General features: G+C 62.3%; 1 protein-coding gene across 2 annotated transcripts; it reads right to left on the bottom strand.

The window, feature by feature from the left end:
- Window positions 1–8,644: 8,644 nt before the first annotated feature.
- Window positions 8,645–10,934, bottom strand: C10H20orf204 (chromosome 10 C20orf204 homolog). 2 transcript variants are annotated; one of them, XM_078057404.1, is made up of 3 exons: window positions 9,424–10,934; window positions 9,171–9,323; window positions 8,645–8,997 (listed from the first exon to the last, which is right to left on the bottom strand). In XM_078057404.1, exons 1-3 carry the CDS (start codon window positions 9,649–9,651, stop codon window positions 8,857–8,859), a joined length of 522 nt encoding a protein of 173 aa, XP_077913530.1. In that variant the 5' UTR covers window positions 9,652–10,934; the 3' UTR covers window positions 8,645–8,856. The 2 variants fall into 2 exon arrangements, with proteins under 2 accessions (XP_077913530.1, XP_035941691.2); XM_036085798.2 differs by having other exon boundaries at window positions 8,645–8,994.
- Between the last annotated feature and the right edge of the window lie 418 nt (window positions 10,935–11,352).

Raw genomic sequence — 11,352 nt, 5'->3', positions numbered from 1 at the left:
CACCCGAGTCTGTGGTCGTTGGGGGAAGGGGGACCGGTACACCCAATGACCCTGGACATGCCCTTCCCCCAGAGAGCCCCCTCCTCCCCGCTTAGGCCCCAAAGCACCCACTTCTCCATCCTTCCAGGCTACTCAGCCGAGATGGTGGGAGGCATGAGGTGTGGGCACTCCCCACCCTCCCAGCCTTCCATTCCCCTCCTGTCCCAACCCCCATTGTAACTGAAGCCTAATAGGGATCAGCAATCCCCCCACACCCCCACCCATGTTTCATCTCCTTTTTAAAACTTTCTTCTAAATGAATAAATACATACATAAAATAAAAATAAATACATAACTAAAACCTCCTTCAAGCCCAGGGACTACGGCTCAGGTCTGTCCTCTCCAAAGGAGGGTGGCAAAGGTTGACACCTCTAACAGACATGGCACCCTGGGGCCCCGTCTGTCATTTTTAAACCAGAGTCCCCAGAAGGGGCAGCACCGTGACAGCCATTCTCTCCCCACAATGTCCAGGCTCTGCCCAGTGACAGAAGGTCAGTGACCTGAGCAGGGAGGCTCAGGACTCTCACGCTAGCCCTTCCCCACTTGCAGCAGTCTATATTCCTTGGCCCCCTGCCCCCCACTGGGGAGCTGATCTCTGACACCCCGATGTGGAAAAGGCTCTCACAGCTCAGTGTCCCGTGTTTGTGTGAGGCGCGTGGTTCTGCAGGGGCTGTCTGCTCCACGAGAGCAGGTGAGCCAGGGCATCCAGGCGTGTGTGTGCACGGGGGGCTCCGAGCGTGGGTGTGATGCTGTGCCCATGTGACCATGGGAGCACCCATGAGGGTGACCGTGTGACACTCCGTGTCTGCGTGCACACAGTTGTCTTGTGAGTCTGCAGCTGGATGTGCGTGTGTCCACCCAGCGGTGTGGGGGGGCGGTGAACAGGCTGTGGGGCTGTTTTTCCAGGATCCTGCCTCTCAGAGGCAGTGACGTCACCTCTGTGTTGACTGTCAGGAGCTCCACACGGCAGTCAGCAGAGTGGGGTGGCGTACCTGCGCCCCCTATCCCCGCCCCGTCAGCAGCCAGGTCCAGAAAACCCAAAGACAGAGACATAGAAGAGCAGAAACAGACAAGCTGAAGAGGGCAGGAGATGAACTCTCCACTTGTGAGTGGGTGGGTGGAGGGACAGAAAGAGCCCACAGGACACCAAGGACACCGTCTGCTCCTTCCAAGTGTACGTAATAAGTATGGTGCACAGCAGGGACGCTGAGGCACAAAGGGAAAAGGGTGGTCCGCTCCAGCCACGTCTGTCATGGGTTTGGGGGGTGGTGCTCTGAGGCCCCAGTGCCTGAGTCCTGGGCTCATGCATGCAGAGAAATGCGCATGACCCTTGAGTGTACTTCACCAGCTCTCGAGGCCCAACTTCTGCTCTGCTCTGGGCCTGTCCCCTAGCGGGGGGACAGATGACCCACCCCCTAGAGCCCTGGGTCAGCTGGACCAAAGTGTGCCCCACTGTGGGGACCCATAGCAGCCTGAGTCCAGGAGCCTCTGACCCAGGTGTGGACCCTCCCCTCCCCTCACTCCACCCACCAGCCAGGGCAGGTAGGAGGCAGAGCCAGCCCAGCTTGTCCTGTTGCTTACAGCCGTGTGAACAGCCCCACTCAGGGCCTCCCTGCCTGGGCTGAGGCACCGTCCGTTGTCCCACCTGTTGTCCCACCGCAGAGACGCCCATGGACACACAGGGCAAGTGCCAGACAAGCAGACATGGCCAGCTGTCTCTCCTGTTTTCTGGCACAGGCTGGAGCAATAGTCTCCCATCCTCCATTCTGGGCTCTTAACCCCACCCCCATCCCACCCGGAAGGTCCACCCTTCCAGGCCCCTTGGGGTCAGTAGGATGGGGAGCCACAAGGGTGCCTCCAGGGGACAGCACACACCATCGCCCCAGTAGGGAGAAGGCAGAGCAGCTTGATGCCTACAAGCCCCTCCCACAATGGCAGGGCAGGAGGCCAGTGGGGGGCCCAATTTGGAGCAGTCCCCATCGCCAGGGGCTGGGGGAGTCCAGGAGCAGAATCAGAACATGAGAGGGCCTCCCACAGAGAGCAGCTGTTTCCAATAGCAGCTTCTCAGCAGTGGTGGGCCAGCACAGGAGGGTGGGTAGGGGTCTCCTCAAAGGACCCCTGCCCAGCGCCCTGCCTGGGGAGCTCTCCAAGGGACCTGGCTTTGCCCTGTCTGGACAGAGCTGCTGTCCCGGGCAGAACCACAGCCCCCGGGGCCTGGGAGGCTCCAGCCCTGGGTCAGGTTTCCCACCGCTCCCCCTCCTGGCTCCACCCACCTGCTTCCAGGAGGGTCAGAGAAGGGAAGTCCCCACCCCCAGCTCCCGCTGAGTCAGGCTGGCCAGGAACAGACCCTGGGGCCTAGTGCCTGGCAGGAAGTTCTAGCAGCCCGGCCTGGCACAGGCCACAGCTCCCACGCCCAGGACCCAGCCTGGACCTGGAAGGACCTGGGCCCAGGTGTCGAACCCTCCCCAGCAAACAGCCCAGGGGAGGAGGTCAGGGAGGCTGGGAGCAGGTTAGGTGCACCCTCTCCCCGGTAGACATGCTCATCCCCTGAGACCCACTTAGGAACACCACACACACCACCAGCCACACAGCCTACCAGGAGTTACGTCAGGGCCAAGGCTGTGCTCGTTTGCCCAATCCCAACAAGGCCATGCTGGGCAGGCAAGGATGGACTTAAATCACCCTCCTCTCAACTGGACAAGCACTCCAGACAATCCAACCACGTAGCCCACATTCTACAGAAACTACATAGGATTTTGGCAGAGAAGTCGGTGGTTTTAGTACACAGAGAGAACCGGGCAGGGCTGTGCAGCCGCCACGCCTCTCGTTCCAGTGTCCTCCCAACTCCTCAACAAGAAACCCTCACCTGTGAGCTGTGACTCCCCAGCCCCTCTTGACCCCAGCCCCCTTCCCTGTGGTTTGCCTATTCTGGACATTTCACAGAAATGAAATCATACAATACGTGAATTTTGAGTGTGGCTTTGTTCACTGAGAGTAATGTTTTCAAGGTTCATCCACGTTGTCGCGTCCTTCATTCCTTTGTAAGGCTGAATAATATTCCACTCTGTGACTAGACCACACCAAATGATGGGCGCTTAGATTGTTTCCCTGTTTTGAGATTGTGAATAATGCTGCAGTGAACGTTTGTGTACAAAGGTTTTGTGTGGACATGTGTTTTCATTAAAACTGCATACATTTATATCTCTAATGACAGAGTCTGAGCAGGTAGATTAAGTACATTAGAACAGCTGCTCCCAGAAGGGGAGTCCAGAGCAGCTGACCTGCAAACCCAACAGCCAAGCCCAAGGCTCAGTCCTCCACCCAGCCTACCCCACTCCTGCCCCAGGCTGGGGAGGAGCCCCATGCACCAGGCTCCAGTCCATGGAGGGTCTTGGCCAGGTGTGTGGGAATTCCTGGCCCAGGACTGGGGAGAGAGCGGTGGGAATGCCAAGGCTCTTCCTCAATTGTGTCCGCAAGTCCGCTGGGGCTCCCTCCCCACCTCTAGCCCTGCATGGAAGCCAGGCAGGATGCAACGGCCGGCCGGCTCAGCGCGGTGGGAGCTCCTTGCCCTCCACATGTCTCCTGCGACCCCACTTTGTCCCCCACGACCCCATCCCCCACCCTCACTACCCAAACCTGTGCCCCAGGACCCCGCCCCGTATCCCACGCTCCTGCCAGCCTGCGCGCCCGCCCGAGAAAACAGGAAGGGGTGCGCGGCGGCGGCGCTGCGAGGAGGTGCAGGAAGTGGCTGCCGGTGCGGAGCTTATCTTGGGCCACAGCCGGGGACCCCTGGCCTCACGCCCCGCACAGGCCCAGTGGACCGGAGGACAGGGCCTGCTCACCTGGCGAGGAGCCCCGGCCACCTCCCCCCAAGCGACAGTGGTCACAGGCAGGCTACGGAGGCGACTAGGCTGGTGACAGGCCTTCACGGAGCCAGGCTGTGCGGCTCACAGATGTGAGCAGAGGTCCCATCGAGACGCAGCTCAGGGGCGCCCGGCAGGCTCAGTGGGAAGAGCCTGCGACTCTTGATCTTGGGGCCGTGAGTTCAAGCCCCACGTTGGATGTAGAGATTACTAAAAAAAATAAACTTAAAAAACAACAACAACAACAACAACCCACAGCCCAGAGGTGACTCAGGGGCCAGTGTCCAATCCCAGGCTGGTCCACCTCCCCCACAATACACTCCCCTTCCCAGGTCCTGACCTTCCCATTTCCCCCAAAACAAGGACTCACTTCCCCCAGCAAGTGTGAATCCCTGCTGGTCCTTCAGGAGGAAGGCTGGGGAGGTGGGGGTTCATTGGGGTTGGGGGGATGATGGTTGTTGTTTGCTTCTGTGTTTACAAAGCTGGGTCTTTTCCTAGGGAGGGGACAGGATGGGGACTGTCCCTGGGAGCCCCCCAGGGTCCTACAGGCCACTGGCAGGGACAATGGGCTGCAGCACCTGGCATACACCCCCCACCCCCGAGTATTTGCTTTGTTTCCTGGTGTGGGGGACCTTGTTTGTTCCCACATCAGCCACAGATGGTGCAGGCCGCCTCCTTGCACACCTGCAGACCAGGGGACCCCACACACAGATTCACATGCAAGGGCCAAGTGCCAGGCAAGGCCAGCACACCCTTCAGGTCTGGGTGCAGGTGCTTCCTCCCAGCCTGAGAGTGGCCCCATGCCTTCTCGGCGCCCAGCGCCAGATGCGGGGCCTGGCTAACTCACATCCTGTCCCACAGCTAAGGCTCCATGAACATGGAGCCTCATCTGTCCAGAGTCGGGGCATGGCAGACACTCATCTTTCCCACCACCTCCCCTTGCTCAGTCAGGCTGCACTGGTGGACCATAAGGGAGGGGACATGGAGGGAGGTGCCGGGCAGGGCAGAGGCCGTCCGCCGCCCTCAGAAGGGGCAGCACACTGGGCTGGCATGGACCCCACCCCATGTGGTCTTTGGCAGCCTGCAAAGAGGCAGAGGTAGGAAGTGGGGGTGGGGAGAGAGGAGCATGTGGGCGGGGTGGGGAACACACAAGTGGCAAAGTCGGGATTAACTTTTTGGTTTTCAAATCCAGAGACTAGTTTGCCAGTCGCCCGTGTTCCAGATGTTCTTTCAAAGGCTCCCAGTCTGGGGAGGCTGTGGGACCAGGCTACTCTTCAAAGTCTGCCTGGCCCCCCTCCTTTTGGCGCTGCACATGGGGGGTCTGGCTCCCTGGCTTCAGGAAGTTGCACAACCCCGGCCTGTGCCCTGCGGCCCCATCTACCACCCTGGCACGGCCCCTCCTTCTGGGACCCAGCCCCCACCTCCCTGGAAGCAGCTGAGAAGGCACATGTACGGGACAGGGACAGGACGCCACTGGGCGCAGGCCCTGACCCGTGCCCCAGGCCTCAGCAAGGAGGGACACGCGGCACAGGCCCACAGCTCTGTCCCTGGTTGTGTCCCTCGTCTCTGACCCTGGGCAGATCCAGCCAGCGGTTCCTGAGCAGCCTGTGCTGGTGATAAACAAGCCACAAAGGGGGTCTGGGTGCTGAACCTGCAAGCGAACACCGTGGGGTCTGAGTGGGGCACCCCCCAGCTTTCCCTCTGCTCTCTGTACCTTGGCAAGTCACTGTGGCTCTACTCCCACCCCCAGGCCTGGTCTGGTTGGGATATCCCCACCCTGGACAAGTGAACTTTGTCCCAGGAGCCAGAAGCCCAACTTGCCACCATCCTGTGTGAGCAATGACGTGGCCGTGGTGGGATGGTGGCCCCAGGAGAGCAAGGTCCACCTCCCAGAGCCTGTGGGTAGGAGCATATTTAGAAAAAATGGTCTTGGCAGATGTGACTCAGGATCTTGAGGTGAGGAGATCATCCTGGATCACCCACGTGGCCCTTAGCCCAGTGGCAAAGACCCTCACAAGAAGGAGAAGGCCACGTGAAGGGAAGAGCCTACAGCAGCTGCGGGAAGCCAGGATGGATTTGCCCCAGCAGGGAGCACAGCCCGATAACACCTTGATTTCCAACCCATGACAATGATTTTGGACTTCTAGTCTCCAGAACCGTGAGGGAAGAAATTTCTACTGTGTTAAGACACACCATTTGTGATGATTTGTCACAACAGCCCTAGGAAACTGATACAGTGTGAAATATGGGGACAAGGGCCCAGGTCTCCACACCCATAACACTGGCTTATTATCAGGGGGGTTGGCAAAACGTGCGGGGCCTCTGCCCAGCATGGAGGCCACTCACTAGGGCAGAAGGTGGACGGGGGGGGGGGGGGTGGGCGGGGGGCTCACGCTGAGAACAAGTCGGGAGCAAGCCTGGGCGCACTGGGTTCTGCCGGCTCAGGCCACAGGCCTCCAGTCCCTGCCCCGAGGTGTTCAATTTGCCAGGACAGACCAGAGTTAGACTTCAGGAGGGCTGCCTGAAAGAGGGAAGCTCTGCCAGCAGGGGGCTGGGCTAGGTCTAGGACACACACACCTGGTGCACATACTCACGGGCAGCCCCTCGGCACACCTATGTATGCACGCTCACACATGTACACACGCCTCCAGGTGGGCTCTGGCAGGACCCTCCAGGCGAGAACAGTGGGGTCAGGGTGCCCATTCATGTGGGCGTGGCCTAGGACTCAGGGATTGTGTCCCCAAAACTCTGAGGCCTCTGCTCCCCGTCCCACCGCCCCCACTCCAAGCTGCTCTTCATTTGAACTGTCCTCAGGCATCTGTGGATGGAGGGGCTGCACTCTTGCCCACCTACCTCTCCCCAGGAAAGCCCGACTGCTCTCAGCAGCAGAAAGGGGGTGCTGTGGGTGGGCAGCAGGCCTGACAGCCCAGGAGGCTGTGCTCAAGGGGCTTTAGGAGAGGAGTGCTGTCCCCATGGGCTCTGGGCCGGGGCAGATCCAAGTGCAAGGAGCCCTCGGGGAAACAGGAGCAGGGTGGGGGCCTCCAGAGAGAGCCTGTCCCCGTCCTGTCCCTGAACCCACACCCCTGGACTCTCTTACTGACCTTCAGCCCTCAACTCAGTGGCCCCACACCTTATGCTCCAACCAAATTGGGCCTGCCCCGCCCCTCCCCATGCAGGCAAGGGCCCAGGCTGAGGAGCCAGCGACAGGAACTGCACCACACACGTCTGCTCCTCTATCAGCCCTCTCCAGGTCCCACACGAGGACGCATCCAGGCACTCGGGCCAGGACCCTGGCACTGCCTGGTCACTCCTCACCCCTCCAGGTCCAGCCCACCTCCTTCAGCCTCACCTCCACCACACAGCCCCAGCCCCCACATACCATCTCCATGCAAGGCATGGGGATCTTTCCTGATCCGGACTCCAGTAACCCTCCTCAGCTTAGACCCTCCACGCCCGTGCCACTTCCTCAGCCTGAGCTGAGCCTCCTTCCATGTCCTTTAGCCCCAGCCCCCACACTGGCCCACTCCACACCGTGGCACGCACATGCAGCATGTGCTGCAGAAACCGGAGCCATGGAATGCTCCACGGGGCATGCAGTGCCTGCACCGTGGGCATCCCCCTCATGCGCACGATGGGGCCCCCAGGGCAATTGCACACTGTGGCAGCAGGTGACTGAGTGCACACTGAGGTCTGGGAAGCTTGGTTCCCCATCCTGTGCACAGGGCGCACGTGGGGTGTAACCATGCTCAGGGCCCGGGTCTTATCCCAGCTTTTACACTTCCCGGCTATGTGATTTGGGACCGGGGATAACCTCCCAGTGCCTCGGTCTCATCAGGGACAGTAGTTCCCGTTGCACAGACTCAACGTGTTAACACATGTACAGCGGGTCACTGGGTCAGGGTCACCTTCTCGAGTTCATCTTGTGCTGGTGCTGACTGCCCCACCAGGAAGGCCCTTCTGCATCCCCGGCTTGTCTCTGTTCTGCCAGGGCACCCCAGACACAAGGCCTGCTCCGCTGCCTCCTCAGTCCATCTGCTTGGCAGAGAGGAGTGTGATGGGTGTTGAGTCCACCAGACATCCTCCTTGGCTAGGGGCTCTCTCTCTGTGCCCCCCTCTCCCTCCTGCATCAGCTGTGATTGGGGCGGGGGCCGTGGACACCCAGGTCTATGCAGCTGTGGGCTGGGGAGTCCAGGGTCAGCCCCGCACCCTGCCAAGCAAACATACGGTCCTAGAGCACGAGATGGTGGGGCCCTGACCAGCCTGTCCGGGTCCACAGAGGGGGCAGTGGCCACCCCTCCCAGGGCCGCAGGAAATGGCCTGGCCCCACTTGCAGCCAGGGCCAGCGACTCTGGCTTCCCTTCAGGCCCGTTTCCTTTATCCGGTTGTTTTGCTCTGAATTCACAAAGCTCAGCCTTCCCTTCCCCTCCATGTCCACCCCTTCCCCCATTCCAGAGTGGAGCAGGACGGATACCGGATATTTCAGGGCCCGCTAGAGCCCCCACCCCCCACCCCGCCCTCAGCCTGGAGCTGCCCGCTGACAAGGGGCGTCCCATCCAGGGTCCCGAGCCGCCCCCTGCTGCCCAAGACTGGGAGCGCAGCGCCCTCGTCCTCGTCCAGGTGTGGCGGGTAAGGCTGGCTCCCCGAACAGGTGCCGTGTTGCCCCCGGCGCCCGCTCCCCGCCGAGGCGCAGATCCCGGGGCGGTCGGCCCCGCCGCCAGCAGGCGAAGGGAAGAAGACCAGACCGCAGCACCAGCAGTTTATTGAGTCCTGGCTTGGTGCCCGGAGCATCACCTCCAGGTCTAGGGCCCTCCGAGGAGCGCGGGCCACGACAAGGCAGGGGCCGGGACCCAGCGGTGAGCCAACAAGAGGGAGAGAACGCGGTCGCCACCAAACGAAGCTCGTTCCCGGGCTCCGCGGCCCCGCCGGCTGTTCCCGGGCCCGCGCAGGAAGCGCGCTAGGCGTCCTCCGTGGCCGCCGCGCGCAGCGCGAAGAGCTTCTCCCAGCAGGTGGCGACGGCGTCCAGGGCGCGCAGTAGGAGCCTCCTCCGGCCGCCGCGACGCCGGGGAGGGCGCCTCTCGGGCCACCGGCTCCGCTGCTGGGGACGGGACGGTCAGCGAGTGCCCACGGTCCCTACCCGCCCCCCCAAGCTTGCGTCGAGCCCCTGGAGCTCCCAGATGGTGACGCCGCGGGGCTATGGGAGGCTCAGTGGGGGGGGGGGGGGGGGCGGGAACCTGCGGGAGGGGAGGGACCCGGGTCCGCCCCGCACACCTGGCGCAGCATCCAGCAGTGGCGCCGCATCACCGCCTCGGTGCGCAGGGCTACGGTCCACGCCGCTTTCTCCAGTGCCCCGCGGCGGCCCCGGGCCACCACCCTGCGCAGGGTCCGACCCAGGGACGCAATGGACAGTAGGATACTGTGCTCCTGGGGAAGGAAGGGAGGAAATTGGGGGCTGGGGGAAGAGCCCTCTGAGGAGGCCCCTAGAGGGGACCAGAGGGCACGGGTGGGGGCGTCTCCTCCATACCTTCTGGGCACTGCAGGAAGCTCCCACCCGACCCCGCCATCCAGGGGCTGCAGGTCCAGTCAGGTTTTTCTGAATGAAATGGAGGTGTTGGGAGCCTGGCCCAGTCCATTGTGCCCCTGGCCCACCCTGCCTCACAGCGGCCTGCAGGTCCTCAAAGATGACCGCTCGGTAGTGGTGGAGCACGTCAGGGACGCTGCAGGTGCGGAGCCCTGCCTGGCCGGGGGCCATTCCCAGCAGAGCCAGCAGGAGCGCCCAGAGTGCAGGCTTAGGAGGCACCTGGAAGGGACACTGGGTCAGGGTGGGGTGCCCAGGCCTGTGGAGGGGGCCTCCCCTATAGCAAGCCCTCCGGCAGTTTGCTTTGGACAGCCCCCCAGACAACCACCAGGGAATCTGAGCTGGTATAAAACGGAGAGGTCGCTGTGCCGTTCATGATCTAGGCTGGATCGAGCAGAGGAAGGACAGACCATAGGCCTGCAAACCAGACAGCTCAACACTTGAGGCAGAGATCTGCGGGGTGAATGACATGGGGCGGGGGGAGTGGCTGGGAAGGCAGGCCCACTGAGCCCTGAAGGGCCAGGAAGGAGACAGGGCACTCCAGAGGCGGCAGCACGGGGCCAAGAGCCCAGAAGACTGTGGGGCAAGGCTGACTCGGTCTAGGGGTACGGCCTCTCCCCTGGCCATGCCCTAACTCGTCCCCACACTTCCCTGACACAACCCCCACCAGAGCCAGGCTCTCTTCCTGAGGAGCACCCCCTGCTCCCCAGAACACTGCTCACTTCTGTGTCCCCACAGCAGGGGCAGAACTGACCTGCTCCCACTCCTCATCAATGGATCTGCCACCACCAGCTCTCACAGCCATGGGAAATGGGGTACCCCTCAGCCTCCAGCGGGCCCTCCCTCACTCCCGCCAGGACAGGGGTGAGGGCTCAGAGCTCAAGGCCACACCCCTTTGGGAGGGGAAGGCTTGGGGAAACCCCCAGGGGCAAGGGAGGAAGGGGCCATCTGGTGCCCCACTAGACAGTCCTTCTACAGGCCTCCCCCTCCAGAAGGGGCTGGCTTGGGGAGAAGCCCACCCCCACCCAGAAGCCCGAACATCAAAGAGAGAGAGCAGCTAGTTCCCAGACCCTGGGCCACACACCCACCCTCAGGCCCCCCGGCTGGAGTCAAACAGCGACTGGAAAATTAATCATGTGAAGCCAGCGAAACGCAGGACTCGACTCCGCTTCCCAGCCCCGGGAGGGGAGCCTGACCGAACAGCACCCCAACCAGCACGGAGACCTGGGGTGCAGCATTGGCAGGAGGAGTAGATGCAGTTTGCTGTGGCCCCTCCTCAAACCTGCCCCCAGGCATGCCCAGCGGGTCAGAGGTCACAGCCAGAGCAAGAGCTGTGGGTGCTGGAGAGAGATCCCCATGGGGTAGGAGGGCTGCCCAGGTGCTCCTCGGAAGGCCTGCCCATCTCCCAGCCCAGTCAGGGAGAATCAGGGCAGCCCTGGCACCAGGACGGCCCAGCTGACCCCCTCCTTCCCCTCCCCTTCCCCCCACTGCCGGGAAGAACAGGCAAGAGCACCAGGGCCAGGCCTGCCAGGCCGAGGTGACGGGAACCGAGGGGGATTTCCCAGTAGGGCACGGAAGGTCATGCAGCCTCCCCTGGGATATGCTCACTCCCAAACCCTCTGCGGCCGTGGGTGAGCCCCTTCCCCAATGGCCCAATGCCACTCACCATGGGCCTCTCAGGGCGAGGCCCTCCCTCACTCCCACCAGTGGGCCTTGCACATGATCCTGGGTCCCCAGGTAGGGAGGGAGTGTGGCTGCCACTCCAGGTCCTCCTGCTCCAAGCCTGGCCAACAGGGCTTCCCAGGACAGGCTGCAGCAGGGCGGGCTGGCGGCAGGCAGACAAGGCTTTTGAAGTTGGCTCCTCTGAGCAAAGGA

The sequence above is a fragment of the Halichoerus grypus genome, chromosome 10, assembly GCF_964656455.1.
Source record: "Halichoerus grypus chromosome 10, mHalGry1.hap1.1, whole genome shotgun sequence".
Lineage (NCBI taxonomy): Eukaryota > Metazoa > Chordata > Mammalia > Carnivora > Phocidae > Halichoerus > Halichoerus grypus.
This window is presented reverse-complemented; position numbering and strand designations above follow the sequence as displayed.

Bases quoted from the DNA above. Each gene is read 5' to 3' on its own strand.
- C10H20orf204 (XM_078057404.1), bottom strand. From the start codon at position 9,651: ATGGCCCCCGGCCAGGCAGGGCTCCGCACCTGCAGCGTCCCTGACGTG. The intron at 9,324-9,423 runs GTATGGAGGAGA...TTCCTTCCCCAG, and splicing joins CTTCCTGCAGTGCCCAGAAG to GAGCACAGTATCCTACTGTC. The intron at 8,998-9,170 runs GTGTGCGGGGCG...TCCCGTCCCCAG, and splicing joins ACTGCTGGATGCTGCGCCAG to CAGCGGAGCCGGTGGCCCGA.